This window comes from Pseudophryne corroboree, chromosome 9, assembly GCF_028390025.1.
Source record: "Pseudophryne corroboree isolate aPseCor3 chromosome 9, aPseCor3.hap2, whole genome shotgun sequence".
NCBI classification, from domain to species: Eukaryota; Metazoa; Chordata; class Amphibia; order Anura; family Myobatrachidae; genus Pseudophryne; species Pseudophryne corroboree.
The window spans coordinates 102,289,592-102,314,253 of NC_086452.1; the positions used below are offsets into that span (position 1 = coordinate 102,289,592).

Below are 24,662 nucleotides of genomic sequence, written 5' to 3' on the forward strand. Positions count from 1 at the left end.
GACCTGCCAACATGGCTCCCAAATGGCACTAGGACCTCCCCACATGCCATTCACATCTCACCACATGCCCACCAGACTCTCCAACATGCCACTCACACCTCACCACATGTCCACCAAACCTCCCCACATGCCACTCACACTTCTACAACATGCCCACCAGACCCCCCATCATGCCACTAACACATCAACACATGCCCACCAGACCTCCCTACATGCCACTCACACCTCCCCACATGCAGCTCACACCTCATCACATGCCCACCAGACCTCCCTACATGCCACTCACACCTCCCCACATGCAGCTCACACCTCATCACATGCCCACCAGGCCTCCCCACATGCCACTCTCACCTCTCCACACGCCCACCAGACCTCCCAATTGCCACTTACACCTCTCCACACGCACACCAGACATCCCCACTTGAGACTCAAACCTCCCCAAAAGTGCTATTCAAATTTCCCCACTCACTAGCTAATCTTGTAATCTGTGTGACACTCCTGCAGTATGCGCATGAAGTCACGTGACATGGATGTCAGCTGCTTCCATTATAAAAAGCTGTAGGGGATGTCTCACCAGGCCATTGCATGACTATGTGCCATCCAATGTCAATAAGATATATTGTAGTAGCAAAGTACAGCCCATGAGGAGAGGTAAGAAAAAATTAGTAAATAAGAGTAGATATAATGTTTCACCTTGGGCCCCCATTTCCCTATAGAACCTAAACAAAAAAAACATCTTCACTAGCCTGATGATCTTTTCCTCTTTTATACTGTACCCTCCTTCCCTGAGCCTGAAAGAAAGCTATAGCAGAATGTTCTCTATGCAGTTGGTGTACAAAATGGACTGAGATTGACATTGCTAGTATAATGTGCTAGGCTCCACGTAATGAGGTGGGTGGGATCTGCAGAGACTGCGCTGATAACGAGGGCATGAGGTTGGTTTAATATATTGGACTCAGCTTATATAATTTGATGGTCTTGAACTGTATACTATAGAATATTACAATTGCTGTATATTCTGGTCACTGGTCAATGTGGTACAGTATGCTATTGTAGAATGTGTTTCTGTACAAAATTATTGGTTGCTAACATTGTGCCCTGGCTCCTGGCTGTCAGAGAAGTTTGTCCAGGCCTCCTGTTCCGCACTGATCTGTCATGCTCTGAATCATCGGCATAACATTTTCTGTTCAACTGTGGAGCATGTTCAAAGGCAGCACATGTACAATTAAGCCTCTTTTTAGTCTTTCATGTCCAGAACTGAGAGCACCAAAGGGTCTTCAAACACATGTGCCAACAAGAGTATTTCACAAAATAAATCCTGTGGACAGCAAAGCAGAACAGAGTGCCCCTTCCTAGTGTCAGTGTGATGCGGAACATTTAGAATAACCATGCTACAGAACAGTCAGCAACACACATTGCAGGTTATGAGACAAGAACGTAGAAGTACGATGGGAAATAAAAGGTTATTCCCTCTCTCTCTCTCTCTCTCTCTTAGGAATGAGTCATTGGGTGACCTGTACATGGTATGGTCTATGGTCTCTCCCTGAAGGCTACTGCAAGATTGAATGTGATGCTCCTACACCCATTGCCCACGGCAAACTGCTAACCCTCCGCTGCCTGCAGGGTAACCATGATGTGGGATCGACGTGCAGATACAGGTGTAAGCCGGGCTACCATGTAGCAGAAGCTGCTGAGCGACGGCCTAGGAGGTAGTGCCAAAAATCCTTTCATTCTTCATAAATCTGTCCTATTGCTCACTTACGTGAGAAAAAGTACAAGTTAAAATATCTTCACCAAATGCAAAGATGACATTTCTCAGACGATATACAGTCATTTCAAATGCAAGTTCCATAGATGCACAGCAATTACGTAATCTTGTTGTGCTAAATCCATCTCGCCTTTAGCTATCACATTTACACTCCTCATAACTGTAAATCTTCCCAGCCTAGTGCCATCTCTACATGCTACCAACAGTTATAAATCACGAGTCACATCAACACTTGCAACATGAAGATTTCTAAATTGGAACCTTTGTCCCCTCTCACAATACATTAATGTACATAATGTATCATACTTTCTACCTCCCAGTCCAACGGCATGCGTAGGTGTCATATTACATTCTCCATTTTCATTTAAAAGTATTCACTTTCAACATGTGTTCATTTAACCTCGTCATCATGTCATAGAAAAAGGAAGGCCCGACACAAAACATAAACTGAAAACAATGTTCATAGATTGTAAGCTTGCGAGCAGGGCCTTCCTACCTCTATGTCTGTCTGTTTTTACCCAGTTTTGTTCTACTCTGTTGTTCTAATTGTAAAGTGCAACGGAATATGATGTGCTATATAAGAAACTGTTAATAAATAATAATGATAATAAATAATGCCCAAATACTATAACATCGTCAATCTCATGAACCTGGCACCTGTAGACACTGGTATGATCTATTTCACAGTTCCAGACTCACATACCAGCTGCTTCTATTGTGGAACAAATTACAGATGTGCCATCATACATCATGCAGCGGGAGATGCCCCGTGTGAGTGAGCTGACAGGTCCCGTACAACTCCGTTAGCATTGTGCATCTTTTTTTGCTGAAAACACATCTATTTTTGCATCAATGTGTGAATAGGACACAAAGGCAGACATTGCTGATTAAAATGATATTCAGCTTGCCTATATTCTGTGTGCGTCTTTGGCTGTATCTGCATACGAAATGGTACATTACAGTGTTATCTAGGAAAACACTGTAGCGTAGCATTTCGTATGCAGACACAGCCACAGTCACAGTCACACAGAATGGGCATACTGCACATCATTTTAATCAGCAAAAGCTGATTGTGCGCCTTATTTGCATCATTTTGCGAATAAAATGCATTTTAATGAAACACCTGCACGAAAAGATGCTCAGCGATACCGAGTAGCAGCATGGCAATTTTTTTATCAGCAGCCAATTAGGCTACTAGTATGTTTTTTTGGAGTGTGGGTGAAACGTAATAGGTCAGGCCACACAAAAAAAAACATTTTATACAGTACACATTCATCCAGGCCCAGCTTAAGCTTTGTGGAATGCCAGGGCATTTAAATGTGCCTATAAAACTGCTTGCAGTCACATGAAGTCATGCTAGAGCCACACCATAACTGGTCACCCTGTACTGGTGGACGTCAGCCAGAGGGTGACTGATGATGTGACTACAACAGCCTGAAATCCGCAGCAATCCCCCCACCACTGGCGTATCTATAATGGGTGCAGTGTGTGCGGTGCACACGGGCCCCTGAGTCCAGAGGGGGCCCACACCACACACACTGCACCCATTTCTTCTATACTTACCTTTCTGGCGTCCATCGGCGACTGTGTATGGGTCCCCTACTCTCCCGTAGCCGTCACCGCCGCTGCTAGCGCACTGAGTGCTAGAGACTCTGGCACAGTGCTAGAGTCTACAGCGCATGCGCAGGACTCTGGAAAGATGGTGCAGTGGCGATGACGGCTACAGGAGAGGAGGGGGCCCACACACGGAGTCTGCACACAGGTCCCCTCCTCTCTAGAAATGCCGCTGCCCCCCACTGTGCCCTACACAATAAAACAGTGTATGGCTCAGCCTAAAAAGATTTAGGCCATGTAGCCGCTAGATTCAAGGTGGCAATTTGTGTTAAGGCAAACAAACTGGTGATATTTCTTATTTCACTTCGACAAAACCCATGTATTGTTTTGTTAAGCCTAAGCACTTCTGAGTGGTACCGTCTACATAGCTCCTTTTGTTTATATAATAGTTGTTGAACGGAGAAATATAAAGCCGCTTGTTATTACAGTGTTTGCTGTGCCAAGTGCAAACATTCTGCATCTGATGTTTGTAAATAAACTACACAGAAAAGCTGTATAAAATATTAATTATTACACAATCCCTAAACAAACAATTATAAAACAGGGACAATGATTCCGTGCGTAAGCATTATAAGCAACACCGGTGCAAGTAACTGCATGTGCCGCCAACCCCCCTTGTCCCCTGGCCCCGTCCGTAGCATACAGTAGGTTGCTTTGTTGTTATTCTGCCATACAACCATCCACCAGTGATTACATTGAAATCTATTAGATTAGGTGGTTGGGCATAGGTGTCCGTCAGCAGTATAAATATATGGGGCGTTTAATGCATAATAAAGGATTTGCCCTATTCCCTCATGTTGGCACAGAGTAGCTTAGACTTTCGATTTGTTCCTGTTCAATCTATAACGTCACAGACACAGAACAGGCCAATTGAAGCCATTGGTAAGGTAACACACTGTATGCATACTTCCACCACAGCCTCTCAGGAATTCCTATGGGAATTATGAGGCCCACTTTGCTTTCAGTAATAAATAAGAAAAACTTTACCCAGCCACAATAAAAAAGTTAAAACTCCATAAGGAGTAAAATCCTGGGAACTACTTTCCATGTTATGGATCTCTTTTACTCTTATATTGTGGCCAGATAAATCTTTTTATGTTTGTTACTGGAAGGAGTGCGGTTCTCATCATTTCATTGCTTTTTATGATGCTATTGCTGGAGTGTGTAACGCTGGCCGCACAGCTGCAGGTTTTGTTAGACCGTTGTGTGATTACAATGAAAGCCCATAACACAATGGGGGTAATTCCAAGTTGATCGCAGCAGGATTTTTGATAGCAATTGGGCAAAACCATGTGCACTGCAGGGGAGGCAGATATAACATGTGCAGAGAGAGTTATATTTGGGTGGTGTGTTTAATCTGCAATCTAATTTGCAGTGTAAAAATAAAGCAGCCAGTATTTACCCTGCACAGAAATAAAATAACCCACCCAAATCTAACTCTCTCTGCACATGTTATATCTGCCTCCCCTGCAGTGCACATGGTTTTGCCCAATTGCTATCAAAAATCCTGCTGCGATCAACTTGAAATTACCCCCAATGTGTGCCCTTCAGTACATGTTCAAATCCCCTCTGTTACTGCACCTAGGTTTCTGATCTCTTTTCATGTCATCAAATAAAAAAATAAAAATTGCTTTTCCATTTTCATTAGGCCAATGGAATTAAAGCTTTGATTTCTTGGTTTTGGGAATCAACTTCTTTACTATCTGTTAATGACTGGACCGATGAAGTTACTAAGATTAGGGTAATGGAGGAGCTGTTGCCCTCAAATAAAGACGTCAGTGTTTCTTATATGATGGGTTTATGGTCTCCTCTTTCATTCCCATACCTCCCAACTCTCACAAACAGTCCCATTTTGTCGGCACTGTCCTACCCGCAGTGTCCCTCGGTGGGGATGGGGGCAGTTGGGAGGCTCCCTGTTACTGTTACATAGCAGAGCAGCAGTGAATAAACGGTTCCGGTATGAATGGTCAACAATGTTAAGGTCGACACTCATTAGGTCGACCACTATTGGTCGACATTGACATGGCCGACATGGGAAAATGGTGGACATGTAAAAATGGTCGACACATGAAAGGTCGACACATAAAAAGTCGATATGGGTTTAAAAAAAAATATGTGTCGTTTTCTGCGTAAAGTGATGGGGAACCCCAATTAGTGCACGTGGATCGTTATGTATGAAAAAGTTCCAATTTTTTTTTTTTAAAAACTCATGTCGACCTTTCCATGTGTCGACCATTTTAATGCGTCGACCATTTGTCCATGTCAGTGTCGACCAATAGTGGTCGACCTAATGAGTGTCGACCTTAACATTGTCGACCATCTGAACGGATACCTGAATAAACGCTGTGTGCATGTGCGCAGGGTCTATTCACTGGAGACAGAGGGACTGGGGGCATGCCAGCAGATCACAGAGCGCTGGGCATGCCCCCTTACTGACAAAATGGGGAGGGGTGGCCTGCCAGCGTGACAGCCAGTGGCAAACGCAGGATTTGCATGGGAGGGTTTCCAGAACTGGGTGGAGCGAATCACGGGGGTGGGGACTGAGGTGACTCAGTATATGCTGGGACCGTAAAACTAGTGTGTGTGTGTGTGTGTATATATATATATATATATATATATATTTATATATATATCTACATTTCTCTAACGTCCTAAGTGGATGCTGGGGACTCCGTAAGGACCATGGGGAATAGCGGCTCCGCAGGAGACTGGGCACATCTAAAGAAAGCTTTAGGACTAACTGGTGTGCACTGGCTCCTCCCCCTATGACCCTCCTCCAAGCCTCAGTTAGATTTCTGTGCCCGACGAGAAGGGTGCACACTAGGGGCTCTCCTGAGCTTCTTAGTGAAAGTTTTAGTTTAGGTTTGTTATTTTCAGTGAGACCTGCTGGCAACAGGCTCACTGCATCGAGGGACTAAGGGGAGAAGAAGCGAACTCACTAAAGTGGATTGGGCTTCTTGGCTACTGGACATTAGCTCCAGAGGGACGATCACAGGCCCAGCCTGGATGGGTCCCGGAGCCGCGCCGCCGGCCCCCTTACAGAGCCAGAAGAGCGAAGAGGTCCGGAAAAATCGGCGGCAGAAGACGTTCCTGTCTTCAATAAGGTAGCGCACAGCACTGCAGCTGTGCGCCATTGCTCTCAGCACACTTCATACTCCGGTCACTGAGGGTGCAGGGCGCTGGGGGGGGCGCCCTGAGACGCAATAAAACATGATAAAAATACCTTACATGGCAAAAAATACATCACATATAGCTCCTGGGCTATATGGATGCATTTAATCCCTGCCAGAATATACAGAAAAACGGGAGATAAGGCCGCCGGAAAGGGGGCGGAGCCTATCTCCTCAGCACACTGGCGCCATTTTCCCTCACAGCTCAGTTGGAGGGAAGCTCCCTGGCTCTTCCCTGCAGTCACTACACTACAGAAAGGGTTAAAAAAAGAGAGGGGGGCACTAATTAGGCGCAGTATTAAAACATACAGCAGCTATAAGGGGAAAAGCACTTATATAAGGTTATCCCTGTATATATATATAGCGCTCTGGTGTGTGCTGGCATACTCTCCCTCTGTCTCCCCAAAGGGCTAGTGGGGTCCTGTCCTCTATCAGAGCATTCCCTGTGTGTGTGCTGTGTGTCGGTACGTTTGTGTCGACATGTATGAGGAGAAAAATGATGTGGAGACGGAGCAGAGTGTCTGTAACAGTGATGTCACCACCTAGGGGGTCGACACCTGAGTGGATGTACTGTTGAAAATTACGTGACAGTGTCAGCTCTGTATAAAAAAACAGTGGTTGACATGAGACAGCCGGCTACTCAGCTTGTGCCTGTCCAGACGTCTCATAGGCCGTCAGGGGCTCTAAAGCGCCCGTTACCTCAGATGGCAGATACAGACGCCGACACGGATACTGACTCCTGTGTCGACGGTGAAGAGACAACCGTGATTTCCAGTAGGGCCACACGTTACATGATTGAGACAATGGAAAATGTTTTATACATTTCTGATAATACGAGTACCACCAAAAAGGGGTATTATGTTCGGTGAGGGAAAAACTACCTGTAGTTTTCCTGAATCTGAGAAATAAAATGAGGTGTGTGATGATGCGTGGGTTTCCCCCCGATAACAATTGATAATTTCTTAAAAAGTATTGGCTGTATACCGTTTCCCGCCAGAGGTTAGGGTGCGTTGGGAAACACCCCCTAGGGGGGATAAGGCGCTCACACGCTTGTAAGAACAAGGGCTCTACCCTCTCATGAGATGGCCGCCCTTAAGGATCCTGCTGATAGAAAGCAGGAGGGTATCCAAAAATGTATTCACACACATACTGGTGTTATACTGCGACCAGCAATCGCCTCAGCCTGGAGGTGCAGTGCTGGGTTGGCATGGTCGGATTCCCTGACTGGAAATATTGATATCCTAGATAAGGATAGTATATTATTGCCTATAGAGCATTTAAAAGATGCATTTCTATATATGCATGATGTACAGCGGAATATTTGCCGACTGGCATCAAGTATAAGTGCGTTGTCCAATTCTACCAGTAAAATGGTCAGGTGATGCGGATTCCAAACGGCATTTGGAAGTATTGCCTTTGAAAGGGAACATTTGGGGTCGGTCTTTTAGACCTGGTGGCCACGGCAACAACTGGGAAATCCACGTTTGTACCCCAGGTCGCCTCTCAAAATAAGACGCCGTATTATCAGGCGCAGTCTTTTGTTGGCAAGCGGACAAAAGGTTCCTCTTTTCTGCTCGTGACAGAGGGAGAGGAAAAAGGCTGAAGAGATTAGCCAGTTCCCAGGAACAGAAACCCTTTCCCGCCTCTGCCAAGCCCTCAGTATGACGCTAGGGCCTTACAAGCTCAAGCACGGTGGGGACCCGTTCTCAATGAATTTCAGTGTGCAGTGGGCTCACTCGCAAGTAGACCCCTGGATCCTTCAGGTAATATCTCAAGGGTACATATTGGAATTCGAGACGTCTCCCCCTCGCCGTTTCCAAAAGTCGGCTTTACCGACGTCTCCCTCTGACAGGGAGGCAGTTTTGGAAGCCATTCACAAGCTGTATTCCCAGCAGGTGATAATCAAGGTACCCCTCCTGCAACAGGGAACGGGGTATTATTCCACACTATTGTGGTACCGAAGCCAGACGGCTCGGTGAGACCGATTCTAAATCTAAAATCTAAAATCTTTGAACACTTACATACAGAGGTTTAAATTCAAGATTGAGTCACTCAGAGCAGTGATTGCGAACCTGGAAGAAGGGGACTACATGATGTCTCGGGACATCAAGGATGCTTACCTTCATGTCAAAATTTACCCTTCTCACCAAGGGTACCTCAGGTTATGGTACAGAACTGTCACTATCAGTTCAGACGCTGCCGTAGGGATGGTCCACGGCACCCCGGGTCTTTACCAAGGTAATGGCCGAAATGATATCCCTTCGAAGGAAGGGAATTTTAGTTATCCCTTACTTGGACGATTCCCTGATAAGGGTAAGATCCAGGGAACAGTTGGAAGTCGGTGTAGCACTATCTCAGGTAGTGTTGCGGCAGCACGATTGGATTCTCAATATTCCAAAATCGCAGCTGGTTCCGACGACTTGTCTTCTGTTTCCTAGGGATGTTCCTGGACACAGTCCAGAAAAAAAGGTGTTTCTCCCGGAGGAGAAAGCCAGGGAGTTATCCGAGCTAGTCAGGAACCTCCTAAAACCGAACCAAGTCTCAGTGCATCAATGCACAAGGGTTCTGGGTAAAAATGGTGGCTTCCTACGAAGCAATCCCATTCGTTAGATTCCACGCAAGAACTTTCCAGTGGAACCTACTGGACAAATGGTCCGGGTCGCATTTTCAGATGCATCAGCGGATAACCCTGTCACCAAGGACAAGGGTATCCATCCTGTGGTGGTTGCAGAGTGCTCATCTTCTAGAGGGCCGCAGATTCGGCATTCAGGACTGGGTCCTGGTGACCACGGATGCCAGCCTGCGAGGCTGGGGAGCAGTCACACAGGGATGGAATATCCAGGGCTTAGGGTCAAGCCTGGATACATCACTTCACATAAATATCCTGAAGCTAAGGGCCATTTACAATGCTCTAAGCTTAGCAAGACCTCTGCTTCAAGGTCAGCCGGTGTTGATCCAGTCGGACAACATCATGGCAGTCACCCACGTAAACAGACAGGGTGGCACAAGAAGCAGGAGGGCAATGGCAGAAGCTGCAGGGATTCTTCGCTGGGCGGAAAATCATGTGATAGCACTGTCAACAGTATTCATTCCGGGAGTGGACAACTGGGAAGCAGACTTCCTCAGCACGACCTCCACCCGGGAGAGTGGGGACTTCACCCAGAAGTCGTCCACATGATTAAAAAACTCGACAGGTATTGCGCCAGGTCAAGAGACCCTCAGGCAATAGTTGTAGACGCTCTGGTAACACCGTGGGTGTACCAGTCAGTGTATGTGTTCCCTCCTCTGCCTCTCATACCCAAGGTACTGAGATTGATAAGATGGAGAGGAGAAAGCACTATATTCGTGGCTCCGGATTGGCCAAGAAGGACTTGGTAACCGGAACTTCAAGAGATGCTCACGGAGGATCCGTGGCCTCTACCTCTAAGAAGGGACCTGCTCCAGCAAGGACCCTGTCTGTTCCAAGACTTACCGCGGCTGCGTTTGACGGCATGCCGGTTGAACACCGGATCCTGAAGGAACAAAGGCATTCCGGATGAAGTCATCCATATCCTGATCTAAAGCCAGGAAGGATGAAACAGCAAAAACATTATCACCGCAATTGGCGAAAATATGTTGCGTAGTGCGAGGTCAGTAAGGCCCGACGGAGGAAATTCAACTGGGTCGATTCCTACATTTCCTGCAAACAGGAGTGCCTATGGGCCTGAAATTGGGGTCCATTAAGGTTCAGATTTCGGCCCTGTCAATTTTCTTCCAAAAAAGAACTAGCTTCAGTCCCTGAAGTTTAGACGTTTGTAAAAGGGGTACTGCATATACAGCCTCCTTTTGTGCCTCCAGGGGCAATTTGGGATCTCAATGTAGTTTGGGTTCCAAAAGTCACATTGTTTTGAACCACTTAAATCTGTGGAGTTAAAATATCTCACATGGAAAGTGGTCATGCTGTTGGCCCTGGCCTGGGCCAGGCGCGTGTCAGAATTGGCGGCTTTATCCTGTAAAAGCCCTTATCTGATTTTCCATTCGGACAGGGCGGAATTGAGGACTCGTCCTCAGTTTCTCCCTAAGGTGGTTCCAGCGTTTTCACCTGAACCAACCTATTGTGGTGCCTGCAGCTACTAGGGACTTGGAGGAATCCAAGTTGCTGGATGTTGTCAGGGCCCTGAAAATATGTTTCCAGGACGGCTGGAGTCAGGAAATCTGACTCGCTGTTTATCCTGTATGCACCCAACAAGCTGGGTGCTCCTGCTTCTAAGCAGACTATTGCTCGTTGGATTTGTAGTACAATTCAGCTTGCACATTCTGTGGCAGGCCTGCCACAGCTAAAATCTGTAAAAGCCCGTTCCACAAGGAAAGTGGGCTCATCTTGGGCGGCTGCCCGAGGGGTCTCGGCTTTACAACTTTGCCGAGCAGCTACTTGGTCAGGGGCAAACACGTTTGCTAAAGTCTACAAATTTGATACCCTGGCTGAGGAGGACCTGGAGTTCTCTCATTCGGTGCTGCAGAGTCATCCGCACTCTCCCGCCCGTTTGGGAGTTTTGGTATAATCCCCATGGTCCTTACGGAGTCCCCAGCATCCACTTAGGACGTTAGAGAAAATAAGAATTTACTTACCGATAATTCTATTTCTCATAGTCCGTAGTGGATGCTGGGCGCCCATCCCAAGTGCGGATTGTCTGCAATACTTGTACATAGTTATTGTTACAAAAATCGGGTTATTATTGTTGGGAGCCATCTTTTCAGAGGCTCCTCTGTTATCATACTGTTAACTGGGTTCAGATCACAAGTTATACGGTGTGATTGGTGTGGCTGGTATGAGTCTTACCCGGGATTCAAAATCCTTCCTTATTGTGTACGCTCGTCCGGGCACAGTATCCTAACTGAGGCTTGGAGGAGGGTCATAGGGGGAGGAGCCAGTGCACACCAGTTAGTCCTAAAGCTTTCTTTAGATGTGCCCAGTCTCCTGCGGAGCCGCTATTCCCCATGGTCCTTACGGAGTCCCCAGCATCCACTACGGACTATGAGAAATAGAATTATCGGTAAGTAAATTCTTATTATCTACACATATATATACCGTATACACACACACATATATATATATATATATATACACACTGCTCAAAAAAATAAAGGGAACACTAAAATAACACATCCTAGATCTGAATGAATGAAATATTCTTATTAAATACTTTGTTCTTTACATAGTTGAATGTGCTGACAACAAAATCACACAAAAATGATCAATGGAGATCACATTTATTAACCCATGGAGGTCTGGATTTGGAGTCACCCTCAAAATTAAAGTGGAAAAACACACTCCAGGCTGATCCAACTTTGATGTAATGTCCTTAAAACAAGTCATAATGAGGCTCAGTAGTGTGTGTGGCCTCCAAGTAGTGTGTGTGGCCTCGTATGTGTACCAAGTTTGTTTTAAATTGCTCCAGGCATTCCAGAGTTATGCTAGAACATACACACATACATCCATTTTTATATATATATAGATTAGGTCTCAGTGCTATTCATTAAAATAGTAATGCAGGAGATATCATGGATATCTCCTAATAGTACTTACCTTTCACTCCCGAACTGACCCGCTGTCCCCATATACGAGCCGGAGACTTAAATTCATCAAGCTCCAAAAATACAATATTTTTGAAGCTTGACTTGGGGAACATTTGCCATCTTCAGATGATGATTGTTCCCAGGTCCCTCTACCACTGCCCGGCTCCACTCGTCAGAGGTCACGCAGCAGCACTGCCGTGGTCAGACTTGACTTTGATGAGTTTCACCGCTAAGGATAGCTGATTATCAGATAACAAGTGGATGGCAATGATGCAACTTTTACCATACAAATACATCATACATCTACAGACATATCCCCAAGTATGCCTCTTACAGTATGTACAGTAGGCTGGTGATGTTGTCTCTTCCAATGGGCTGCTTGCTTATGTACCCCTCCAACTGCTAATACTTTATTCATTAGTGTTGCCGGTATATTGTCAATACGCATTGCTTATTTGTCATTTCCATTTAGACTATTGCAGAAAAGAAGATTCCCTTGTGTAGACTTTTTGGAAACAATGGGGCTGAGTCAGATGTGGTTGGAGGAGGCATTGCTGCTGCTTACTTAGAAGCAGCAGCGATGCACAGCTGTGGTAATGCAGCAGGCGGTGTCCTGTATAAGTAGATGGTTGGTTCTATATCGGAGGGGCTGAAGGGACCTTGTGACGTATTGAGGGGAGGAGCTACGTCACCAGGGGGAGGAGCTACGGGCGAACAGGGTACCCGAAAAGTACCCTCGCGGGCTCGCTTCGCTCGCCACGCTTCGGGCACGGTGGCTCGCTCCGCTCCGCTTCGCTCACCACCTAATTACTAAAGGTAATAGTTGGTGGCGTGGATAGTAGAGGAACTATCCCGCTGGCCTAGCTCCTCCCCCTTGCGTCGTAACTCCTCCCCCTTACGGAAATGGTCCCTTAGCCCACTTGATTCTAGCATCTACCATAAGTAGATGCCTCTTGCATGTATGTGGGATCCAGTGGTGCATCCTGGGACACAGCATCAGATCACGTGAGGCTCCATCGGCCGGCTGCGTGATCTGTGAGTTCACACAAGCCAGCTGCCACAACTCCTGCATAGAGGACAGAATATCTCCATCGGAAGACAGATATCCTGGCCTCAGCACTCCCCCCAAATAGAGGCGACACACCTCAGTTTTGGGAAACGAAGGCCAGAGCCGTAACTAGGGGGGGGCTAGGGGGGCAGGCGACCTGGGCGCGGAAAGAGAGAGGGCGCTGTCGCGAGGCGGTAACCGGCGAGGCATGCAGTGCAGGGGTTGAAGACGCACTGCCCCCGCTCCGCTGCGCCGGGATGCTCCGGAGATCTGCTTCCCGGAAATACATGTATGAGGCGGTAACCAGGGCATGCAGTGCAGGACGGCGCAGCCGGGTTGAAGAGGTCCCGACCCCGCTCTGCTGTGCCAGGACAGTCAAGTAATCTGCTTCCCGTCGGAGACACATGTACGTAGAGGCGTCACTTCAAGTTCACACACATGCAAGCCTCTGCCAGCGCTGTGTGTGTGACGCTTCAGAAACTGAGAGGAGGGGGCCCTGACTGATTCAGTAGATCAGCGCTAGAAGTCTGGAAAAGTAGGGACAGGCGGACAGCTATATATGTAAAATATGTGTGCTGTGTACTGTAACCCAGTGTGTGTGTGTGTGTGTGTGTGTGTGTGTGTTGGAGCAGGGAGCAGTGCAGTGTAACCCTGTGTGTATGTGTGTTAGAGCAGTGCAGTGTAACCTTGTGTGTGTGTGTGTGTGTGTGTGTGTGTGTGTGTGTTGGAGCAGTGAGTAGTGCAGTGTAACCCTGTGTGTATGTGTGTCGGAGCAGTGCAGTGTAACCTTGTGTGTGTGTGTGTGTGTGTGAGCAGTGCAGTGTAACCCTGTGTGTATGTGCGTTGGAGCAGTGCAGTGTAACCTTGTGTGTGTGTGTGTGTGTTGGAGCAGTGAGCAGTGCAGTGTAACCCTCTGTGTATGTGCGTTGGAGCAGTGCAGTGTAACCTTGTGTGTGTGTGTGTGTGTGTGTGTGTGTGTGTGTGTGTGTGTGTGTTGGAGCAGTGAGCAGTGCAGTATAACCCTGTGTGTATGTGTGTTGGAGCAGTGCAGTGTAACCTTGTGTGTGTTGGAGCAGTGAGCAGTGCAGTGTAATCTGTGTGTGGGTGTGCTGGAGCAGTGCAGTGTAACCCTGTGTGTGCTGGAGCAGTTCAGTGTAACCCAGCATGTGAGTGCTGGAGCAATGCAGTGTAACCCTCTGCGTGGGTGTGTGCTGGAGCATTGCAGTGTAACCGTGTGTGTGTGCGTATGTGTGTGTCTACTGGAGCAGTTCAGTGTAACCTTGTGTGTGTGTGTGTTGGAGCAGTGAGCAGTGCAGTGTAACCCTGTGTGTATGTGCGTTGGAGCAGTGCAGTGTAACCTTGTGTGTGTGTGTGTGTGTGTGTGTGTTGGAGCAGTGAGCAGTGCAGTGTAACCCTCTGTGTATGTGCGTTGGAGCAGTGCAGTGTAACCTTGTGTGTGTGTGTGTGTGTGTGTGTGTGTGTGTTGGAGCAGTGAGCAGTGCAGTATAACCCTGTGTGTATGTGTGTTGGAGCAGTGCAGTGTAACCTTGTGTGTGTTGGAGCAGTGAGCAGTGCAGTGTAACCTGTGTGTGGGTGTGCTGGAGCAGTGCAGTGTAACCCTGTGTGTGCTGGAGCAGTTCAGTGTAACCCAGCATGTGAGTGCTGGAGCAATGCAGTGTAACCCTCTGCGTGGGTGTGTGCTGGAGCATTGCAGTGTAACCGTGTGTGTGTGCGTATGTGTGTGTCTACTGGAGCAGTTCAGTGTAACCCGATGTGTGTGCTGGAGCAGTGCAGTGTAACCCAGTGTGTGTGTACTGGAGCAGTGCAGCGTAACCAGGTGTTGTGTGTGTGTGTGTGTGTGTGTGTGTGTGTGTGTGTGCGCGTGTGTGTATGCTGGAGTACCCGGGGTGGGTACTTAATTTGTATGTATAGGAGGGGTGTATTTAATAACAGTATATTGGGGTATGTGTATATACAAGGGCGTACTGTGTATTGATGGTGTGTACATGTACAGGAGGATATATTTCTGTATATTGGGGGGGGGGCAAATGACTGCCTTGCCCCGGGTGACAGAAACCCTAGTTTCGGCCCTGCGAAGGCCTTCACCGCCCCCAAATGGCTGCAGACAACATACAGATGGAGCCACGCTTATCTTGGCTTCTCTGCTGCACCTTGGCACACCAAGGTTTATTAGCATAAGCCCTTCATTTATTGTTCTCAGCCGCAATACAATACAGAGAAAACAATACATCAGGGGATTAAGGGGGACATGTACTAAACAGTGATAAAAGTGGAGAAATGAGTCAGTGGAGAAGTTGCCCATGGCAACCAATCAGCTGCTCTGTATACTTTTATAATATTCAAATTATAAATGTTACATCAATGCTGATTGGTTGCCATGGGCAACTTCTCCACTGGCCCATTTCTCCACTTTTATCACTGTTTAGTTAGTACATGTCCCCCTAAGTCATTACCTCAGGGGATTAAGTCTGACTGCCCTGGCTCAATTAATTCTATCAAAGGCCAAGATAAAGATGGCTCCATCTGTACTGCACATGCTCAGTACGGGTCTTGCACTTGCGGAAAAAAAACGGACATCAATACTTTGTGACATGTACAGCAGATCCTTTGGGACCTAAATCAGGCCCAGTGCTTGTTTGCTTGCTTTACATTTTATTATTTTTTAAGTTTTTTTTAAACTCCTAAATGATCTGATCTGTACAGCATTACTTCCAGATAAAGTATGGTTGGATTACGATGATCTGGTTCAATCATAAACTGAATGGGCGTAATGGGTAAAGTAGTGAGAATATGCTCTGGTAATGTGAATTCCCAGCTCTATAAGTCATTTCACGAAGAAAACCTATTTTATCTACATATATTTTTTTATCATTATGTGTGGAAACGGCATTGCATCTTCACGGAGTTAATATGAAATGTCAAACATTTATTTCAATAGAAAATTGTCCTTAGGCTGGCAGTCCAATGGCGCTAGGAAAACACCAGAGACACCGCATGCTGCACTCCATCCCATTAGACATGTGACGTATAAGCACCGCTTGTCCTTGTGGTCAGGGGTTGATTGAAGGACACCCCATTGATCCCCCTCCATCCTCTTGCAGTGTATGCGACCAAACTGAGCAAGTGTTGGCTAAAATAAAAACACTGGTAAGAGCCTGAATGTTAATTCACCACAGTGATCATTGAAAATAGATGTAGTAAAATACTGGCTAGATTTCACTAATAATACCTTGAGAATAAAGTATTTCAGATTCTAGCTGTCATTTCCATATTGTGTCCTAGAAAATCATAGACAGAATCTGATTGGTTGATATTGGCAATATCACACTTTTCATTTATAGAAACGTTAGAAAGTTTACCTCTAAAAAGAGTCCTCTCTATGATTTTTTCACAATGTGTCACATCTACAAAGCTCAGGCTGCGACTACTTCCTCTAAGCTGTGACTCCCTCCCGTTGCTGTACCTGGCTAAAGCTGCCCAATCACCTAAAGATTTATAGTCCGATCTGGCTGGTTGGAACAAAAATCTGGTAATGTATGGGAGCAAATGACAATTGACCATTTGCTCCGAAATCCTGGAAAACTGACAAAAACGGTCGATCAGACAAATTGGGTAAATTTGCTCCCATACATTAACAGATTTTCATTCCAACCAGCCAGATCGGACAATAAATCTTTAGGTGTATGGCCAGAATAAGATGAGACTGGATTGCATCTGGAGGCATGGCTTCATGCAGGGCCGGCTTAACAATGGGGCAGATGGAGCTGCAGCTCCAGGTCCCCCATTGAAAATAGGCCCACAGCCTGCCGCAGTGAAGAGGCCCATAACCGCCGGCATAACAATGAGTCACACTGATTCATTGTATGCCGGCGACAGACAATGCCGCTGCCACGGCTTCAGTCTGTGAATCCCGGCCAGAGCGGGAGGAGGGGCAGCTCTCCTCTCGAGCGTCTCCTCCCCGCAAGTTATTGAAGTGCCTGGGCGGAGTGGAGGAGGAGCCGCGCTCCTCTCTACTCTCAGCTCCTCCCCCTCAGACTTCAGTGCTACTGAATGATGACGGCCGCAGACGGGGAGGAGGGGCACCGCAACATAACGGCCGCAACCACACCGCGCGCTGGCCAGCACCCCCCTGGCCGCCTCCCGCTTTGCACACCGCGCTGGCCCCTTCAGCTGTCTCCTGCTGCACGGTCCCTACACCACTCTGGCCACCCTCCGGCCATCACCCCCTGGGGGGCTCATCCAGCTGTATTTATATTTTACAACTAAATACTGGAATGTGATGCAAAATTGGACCTTTATGACTGTGAATTTGCATGTACCACTGCGAAACCTATATCTGTGTCCCTGAGAGTTGCATATTTCCCCCTGTTTCATACACTCTTGAGGAGCACATGTCCTATAATTTTTCTGTTCCAAGCCAGAGTAGCAAGTCACTACTATTCACACAATATGGCCAGAGATGAAGATACGCACATCTGTAGAGCATATCTTGCCTGAATTTGCTCTGTGCATGCTCCAGTAATGGGTGCTCCTAAGTACCGTCAATACAGATACATGCACAATATGATTTCATCTATACAGTACTTAAGAGCGACAGGGCCATCTAGACACACTGAGGGTCCGGGTAATAATGGGAATATGGCTACATCTGGGAGGCATGACCATGCTATTAGAATAAATAATAGGGAACTTCAATTTGTGCAGACTTGAAGCAGCGATACGTGTCTTGGAGGGCCTTAAATCTCCTACAAAGCTTGCCATGCCCCCATCATTCCCTGGAAAATAGTACCGGTCACCTCCCCCTGTCAGCACCCAATACTGTGGCAATGATTTATTACTGGATGTTTTAATGGGGTGTGGTATGACCTACCGATGGTCTCCTGACCGCCGGTCAGTATACCGCCGCCGGGATCCCAGCAGCATTCCGACGCCGGGATCCCGGCGGGGAGGGGCGAGTGCTGCAAGCCACTTGCGGGCACGGTGAGGTCGCCGCGGGTTCTATTCCACTCTATGGGTGTCGTGGACACCCACGAGTGAGAATAGTCCCTGTTGGTCGGCATGCCAACCGTCGGGATAGTGAGGGGGTGGGATGTTGAGGGAGGTCATGTGACCATCGGTCTCCTGCCCGCCGGTCACATGAATACCACCTGTAGGCACAGTGCAGCGATGTTGCAAATGCAGGCTATGCAGAGCTGAGGAAAGTATTTGCACCTATTATAGGGCAGGTGCAAGTCCACCGGGATGCTAAGGTGGGGTTTGTAATGGGCCCAATCCAGCTGTGTAGGGGAGGAGGAGAATGCCCTCTCCTTGGCGTGCAATGTATGTCACTGCACATAGTTGTTTTTATTTTAGAACTCCCATCACTTGGCCGGCTATTGCTTTCTACAATCCTGCAAGTCCACACTGGTGGCGATGATTACTAGTAAACCAGGCAGTAGAGACGTTAAGCATGCAGGCGCAGACACATCTCTGGATGCATGCTACTCGGAATATGGGCGCATATATATGCATTTTTTTCTGGGTGCTCTCCTTTGGAGCGGAGAACGTCTGCTGTACTGTGTGGTGTGGTGTAGTGTGACTGATGGACACTACTGTGTGGTGAAATGTGAATCGGTACTATTATGTGGACATGCCCCTATATTTTTGGCACGCACTGTCCCTGTTTTCAATGGGGAGAGGAGCGGGGTGGGGGGTGCCAGAGCAAGCGTTTGCCCTGAGCACCACAAGGTCTAGAACCAGCCCTGACTTCAGCATATACAGACTATGAGGGAAGGGGGGCACACTGACGCATATACAGACTAGGAGGGGAGGATGGCACACTAATACACATACAGACAAGGAGTGGAGGGGGGACACACTCACAACTTTATGGCGTTGAGTTCACAGGGGATGGTCTGCCACAAGGGCACATTTGAGCCCTGTTATGGCACTGCATCAAGCTTCAAGAGGCTGCATTTGAGAATTTTGGCAGCTACTGTATGTTTGTCTTAACGTTAGACGCCCATAACACACCACTACTATACTTCCATTGCTACTGCAAGCCCACTGCAGCCGAAGACCACTTTCTTTGAGTCCACGCCCATACTGGCTCTAGACTCATTAATCATAGCGAGTCTCGAGTAAGACAAAAAAGAGGAAGTGGCTTCTAAAAATAAGTCTAATACTGAAAAGTCTCACCTTGCATTTAAGACTAACGCTAAATAATGTTGCATTAAAGAGACTATGGGGGTAATTCCAAGTTGATCGCAGCAGGAAATTTTTAGCAATTGGGCAAAACCATTTGCACTGCAGGGGGGGCAGATGTAACATTTGCAGAAAGAGTTAGGTTTGGGTGGGTTATTTTGTTTCTGTGCAGGGTAAATACTGGCTGCTTTATTGTTACACTGCAAATTAGATTGCAGATTGAACACACCACACCCAAATCTACCTCTCTCTGCACGTTATATCTGCCCCCCCCTGCAGTGCACATGGTTTTGCCCAACTGCTAAAAAAAATTCTGCTGCGATCAACTTGGAATTACCCCCTTAATTGCTTGTTCATATTTGTGTTACAGAAAGTTCATGAAAATACACTGTCTGCAGACAGGATTCTGGGGCATGGGCCGCTGCATTCCGGTCATTTGTGACCCGTTACCACTGATACTCCGCGGGATGTACAACTGCACTCGAGGACTAGAGGTGGACAGCAAATGTACACTGTACTGCGGCTCCTACACGGTATGGTACACAGACCCCCTATACTGCATTATTGTGTCATTTATCATGGTGCTGAGAGCAGACGTATGCAAATAACTAAGTTCATGTTTTCAGTGTTAGAAATGCTAATTAATTTACTGTTCTATTTGCAATTTTGATGATTTGCATATAATAATTAAATTAGCATGCTGCTGAAATGATAAAGAATATATTACCTACAAGTGCCACTTGCTAATATTGGATGAATATGGACATGACGGCTTTGACACTGATGGAAATAGAAGTAAACACGCACATACTGTATGACACCACATTACAGACGTGTACTGTAACACAAAGTGCCTGAATATGAGTCTACAGACCAGGGCCATTGTAACGTACAGGCACGCTGGGCAGCTGCCCAGGGCCCCACAATTCCAGGGGCTACTGAGCAGGGTTTGGTGGTGGTCACACAATCCTAGCAGTGAGGCAGCATTCTTAACCTATCTCCCAGCCTTCAGCCAGACAGTGAATGTGAATTGTTGTCAGTAAAGGCGTAACTAGGGTTTTTGGCACCCAAGCAAGGTGAAAAATCGCGCCTCCTCCTACCCATAATTCCAAAAGGGGGCATGGTCAGCCAGGGAGGGGTTGTGGTTTAACTGCACGCCTCCCTGTTCATCAAACTGTTTGCGGGCTAAAATCGGCCCCAATTTGCACAAAATTGCTCTGACCTCTGGCGGTGAGCACTTTTCTGCGAAATTCGGGCCACCGTACAGTGAGATAATCGAGGCTAACTGGATTGACCTGTATGTGTCATTTATAAAGATCTAAGTCAGATTAGTTTAAAATTTTCATATTGTTATATTATTATTATCTTCATCAATTGTGTATGATAACTGTTCTAATTTATAAGCATAGTTATACCCAGATGCAGTCTGGAACATTTAAAAATACACGTCCAGTCAGTGCTGGATTAAAGTCCACATGGGCACGGGGAGGAACGTGTTCAAGGACCTGTACTGAGTAAGGGTGGAGCCAGGTACTGAGTAGGGGTGGAGCCAGGGCTGGCCCAAGCTTATTTTTTAATTTTGGTGCCCTTGATGGGATAAACTTATTAAAGGAACAGTGTGCACCACAAAATTGAGTGTGGCCACACAATTGTACCCCCATGGGTACAGGGCAATAGTGGGCGACAGGGAGACAGTAGGTACAGTAACTAGTGAGGTAGGGGTGACAGGGAGCTAGTGGGTGACTGGTAAGGCAGGTGTGCGAGGGAGACAGTGGGTGACTGGTCAGACGGGGTGAGAGGGAGACAGTGGGTGACTGAGGCAGGGGTGAGAGGAGACAGTGGGTGACTGAGGCAGGGGTGACAGGGAGACAGTGGGTGACTGAGGCAGAGGTGACAGGGAGACAGTGGGTGACTGCGGCAAGGGTGACAGGGAGCTAGTGGGTGACTGAGGCAGGGATGACAACGATACAGTGGGTGACTGGTGAAGCAGAGGTGACAGGGAGACAGTGGGTGACTTAGGCAGGGGTGACAGGGAGACAGTGGGTGACTGAGGCAGGGGTGTCAGGGAGATAGTGGGTGACTGAGGCAGGGATGACAACGATACAGAGAGTGACTGGTGAAGCAGGGGTGACAGAGAGACAGTGGGTGACTTAGGCAGGGGTGACAGGGAGACAGTGGGTGACTGAGGCAGAGGTGACAGGGAGATAGTGGGTGACTGAAGCAGGGCTGACAGGGAGACAGTGGGTAACTAAGTACAGAATGGGACTGGTCTGGGAAATTCTCATGTAAGCAGCTGTATTCTGCTGTGTGGAGGCTGGCAGTGACTATCAGCCAAGCAACAGAAATACCTAAAGAAGAACTGGCCTCTTCTTTGAGCTTGAGCGCGGTGGCGGGATGCCGGCTACCTGCTCAAACATTTCTGCTCCGCTGAGTCCAATCCAGGCTCCACGCGGCAATGGTGGGCATCCTGCCTCAGCCCAGTTTGCGTATATTGTAATGAGCGGTGTGACGTCATGACACTCCATCACTCATTACATATGCATGCAGCACTACATAGATGGGAGCTGCGTCCGCAGCAGGCAGCAGCACTGAGTGAGTAATAGAAGTCAGTGAGAAAGGCTGCGGCTCCTGGCTCTCTATCGCGGCCAGAGCGCTCTCTATGTGCGGTGCCTTACTCAGCTGCGTAGTTTGCTTATATATAGTGCCGGTTCTGGGTTGAGCTGCGACTGGTGCTGTGTGGGTGTAGCCAGAGATAAATGAGCAGAGCAGTATAGTGCCTGGCTGTGCCCAGGTACATTTCAGGGGGCTTGGCCTCATCACAGGATGCGTGGTCACACACCCTTAAAAAAAAATACATTAAAAATGTATTTTAAGTGCCTCACTGCCCACACTGCAGCCCAGCACACGCTGAGGAGAAGAGCTGCAAATTGCCCTCCCACCGGAAAATTATAAATATTATGCCCACTCCACTATAAACCCCACCCCTGCTGTTTAAACACCCCCTACCACAATGGAAGTCATGTATCGGGGCACCTTCATTCAGCCCAATGCCCATTTCTACAGATAAGTGTTCTCCCTCCCACCCCATCTCCCATCATCTGTGCACTAAAGGAGTAATTACTGTAGCAGAAATTACTGTTCCAGGTCCTACATGCTGGGGGGAAGATAGAACACCCACTACCGCCCACGGGACATCAAAGCTGCTGCTGATAGCACCCCCCACCCCTACCGCTGGAGGATGGGTAGTGGCCCCACTGTATTGCCCTTATTTTGCCCCACAGAAGTATAATTGTATTAACAAATCTGCTTTTTTGTTAATAAAATTATACTGAACCAGATTTAAATAGGTGTTAGTTAAATATTTTGAAAATTAATAAAAATCAACAATTTTGAAGACATTTTGGGGAAAAATATTAGCCAGTTATGTGGTTAAGATCCACTGATCATAGTAAATGTTTCACATTCTAGCTGACTGCAAATAAAAACATCACAGAGGAGCCCACATTCTGTTCTACAATAGTCTGTCAGCACGGAGCGGGACTCACTGCTGTCCTGTGCTGACACTAGAGATGAGCGCCTGAAATTTTTCGGGTTTTGTGTTTTGGTTTTGGGTTCGGTTCCGCGGCCGTGTTTTGGGTTCGAACGCGTTTTGGCAAAACCTCACCGAATTTTTTTTGTCGGATTCGGGTGTGTTTTGGATTCGGGTGTTTTTTTCAAAAAACACTAAAAAACAGCTTAAATCATAGAATTTGGGGGTCATTTTGATCCCAAAGTATTATTAACCTCAAAAACCATAATTTACACTCATTTTCAGTCTATTCTGAATACCTCACACCTCACAATATTATTTTTAGTCCTAAAATTTGCACCGAGGTCGCTGTGTGAGTAAGATAAGCGACCCTAGTGGCCGACACAAACACCGGGCCCATCTAGGAGTGGCACTGCAGTGTCACGCAGGATGTCCCTTCCAAAAAACCCTCCCCAAACAGCACATGACGCAAAGAAAAAAAGAGGCGCAATGAGGTAGCTGTGTGAGTAAGATTAGCGACCCTAGTGGCCGACACAAACACCGGGCCCATCTAGGAGTGGCACTGCAGTGTCACGCAGGATGGCCCTTCCAAAAAACCCTCCCCAAACAGCACATGACGCAAAGAAAAAAAGAGGCGCAATGAGGTAGCTGTGTGAGTAAGATTAGCGACCCTAGTGGCCGACACAAACACCGGGCCCATCTAGGAGTGGCATTGCAGTGTCACGCAGGATGTCCCTTCCAAAAAACCCTCCCCAAACAGCACATGACGCAAAGAAAAAAAGAGGCGCAATGAGGTAGCTGTGTGAGTAAGATTAGCGACCCTAGTGGCCGACACAAACACCGGGCCCATCTAGGAGTGGCACTGCAGTGTCACGCAGGATGTCCCTTCCAAAAAACCCTCCCCAAACAGCACATGACGCAAAGAAAAAAAGAGGCGCAATGAGGTAGCTGACTGTGTGAGTAAGATTAGCGACCCTAGTGGCCGACACAAACACCGGGCCCATTTAGGAGTGGCACTGCAGTGTCACGCAGGATGTCCCTTCCAAAAAACCCTCCCCAATCAGCACATGATGCAAAGAAAAAGAAAAGAAAAAAGAGGTGCAAGATGGAATTGTCCTTGGGCCCTCCCACCCACCCTTATGTTGTATAAACAAAACAGGACATGCACACTTTAACCAACCCATCATTTCAGTGACAGGGTCTGCCACACGACTGTGACTGATATGACGGGTTGGTTTGGACCCCCCCCAAAAAAGAAGCAATTAATCTCTCCTTGCACAAACTGGCTCTACAGAGGCAAGATGTCCACCTCATCATCACCCTCCGATATATCACCGTGTACATCCCCCTCCTCACAGATTATCAATTCGTCCCCACTGGAATCCACCATCTCAGCTCCCTGTGTACTTTGTGGAGGCAATTGCTGCTGGTCAATGTCTCCGCGGAGGAATTGATTATAATTCATTTTAATGAACATCATCTTCTCCACATTTTCTGGATGTAACCTCGTACGCCGATTGCTGACAAGGTGAGCGGCGGCACTAAACACTCTTTCGGAGTACACACTTGTGGGAGGGCAACTTAGGTAGAATAAAGCCAGTTTGTGCAAGGGCCTCCAAATTGCCTCTTTTTCCTGCCAGTATAAGTACGGACTGTGTGACGTGCCTACTTGGATGCGGTCACTCATATAATCCTCCACCATTCTATCAATGTTGAGAGAATCATATGCAGTGACAGTAGACGACATGTCCGTAATCGTTGTCAGGTCCTTCA

At 47.4% G+C, this 24,662-nt stretch overlaps 1 protein-coding gene across 4 annotated transcripts in view; it reads left to right on the plus strand.

Moving 5' to 3' along the window:
* PAPPA2 (pappalysin 2) overlaps positions 1-24,662 on the plus strand; it is a 560,359-nt gene that overhangs the window by 432,917 nt on the left and 102,780 nt on the right. For 3 of the 4 annotated variants that reach the window (XM_063939705.1, XM_063939704.1, XM_063939707.1), the window contains 2 exons: positions 1,496-1,709; positions 19,731-19,893. In XM_063939705.1, the coding sequence (XP_063795775.1) occupies positions 1,496-1,709; positions 19,731-19,893 (377 nt within the window). Of the gene's footprint in view, positions 1-1,495; positions 1,710-16,115; positions 16,319-19,730; positions 19,894-24,662 lie in introns of those variants that run through there. The other variant, XM_063939706.1, reaches the window with a different exon arrangement.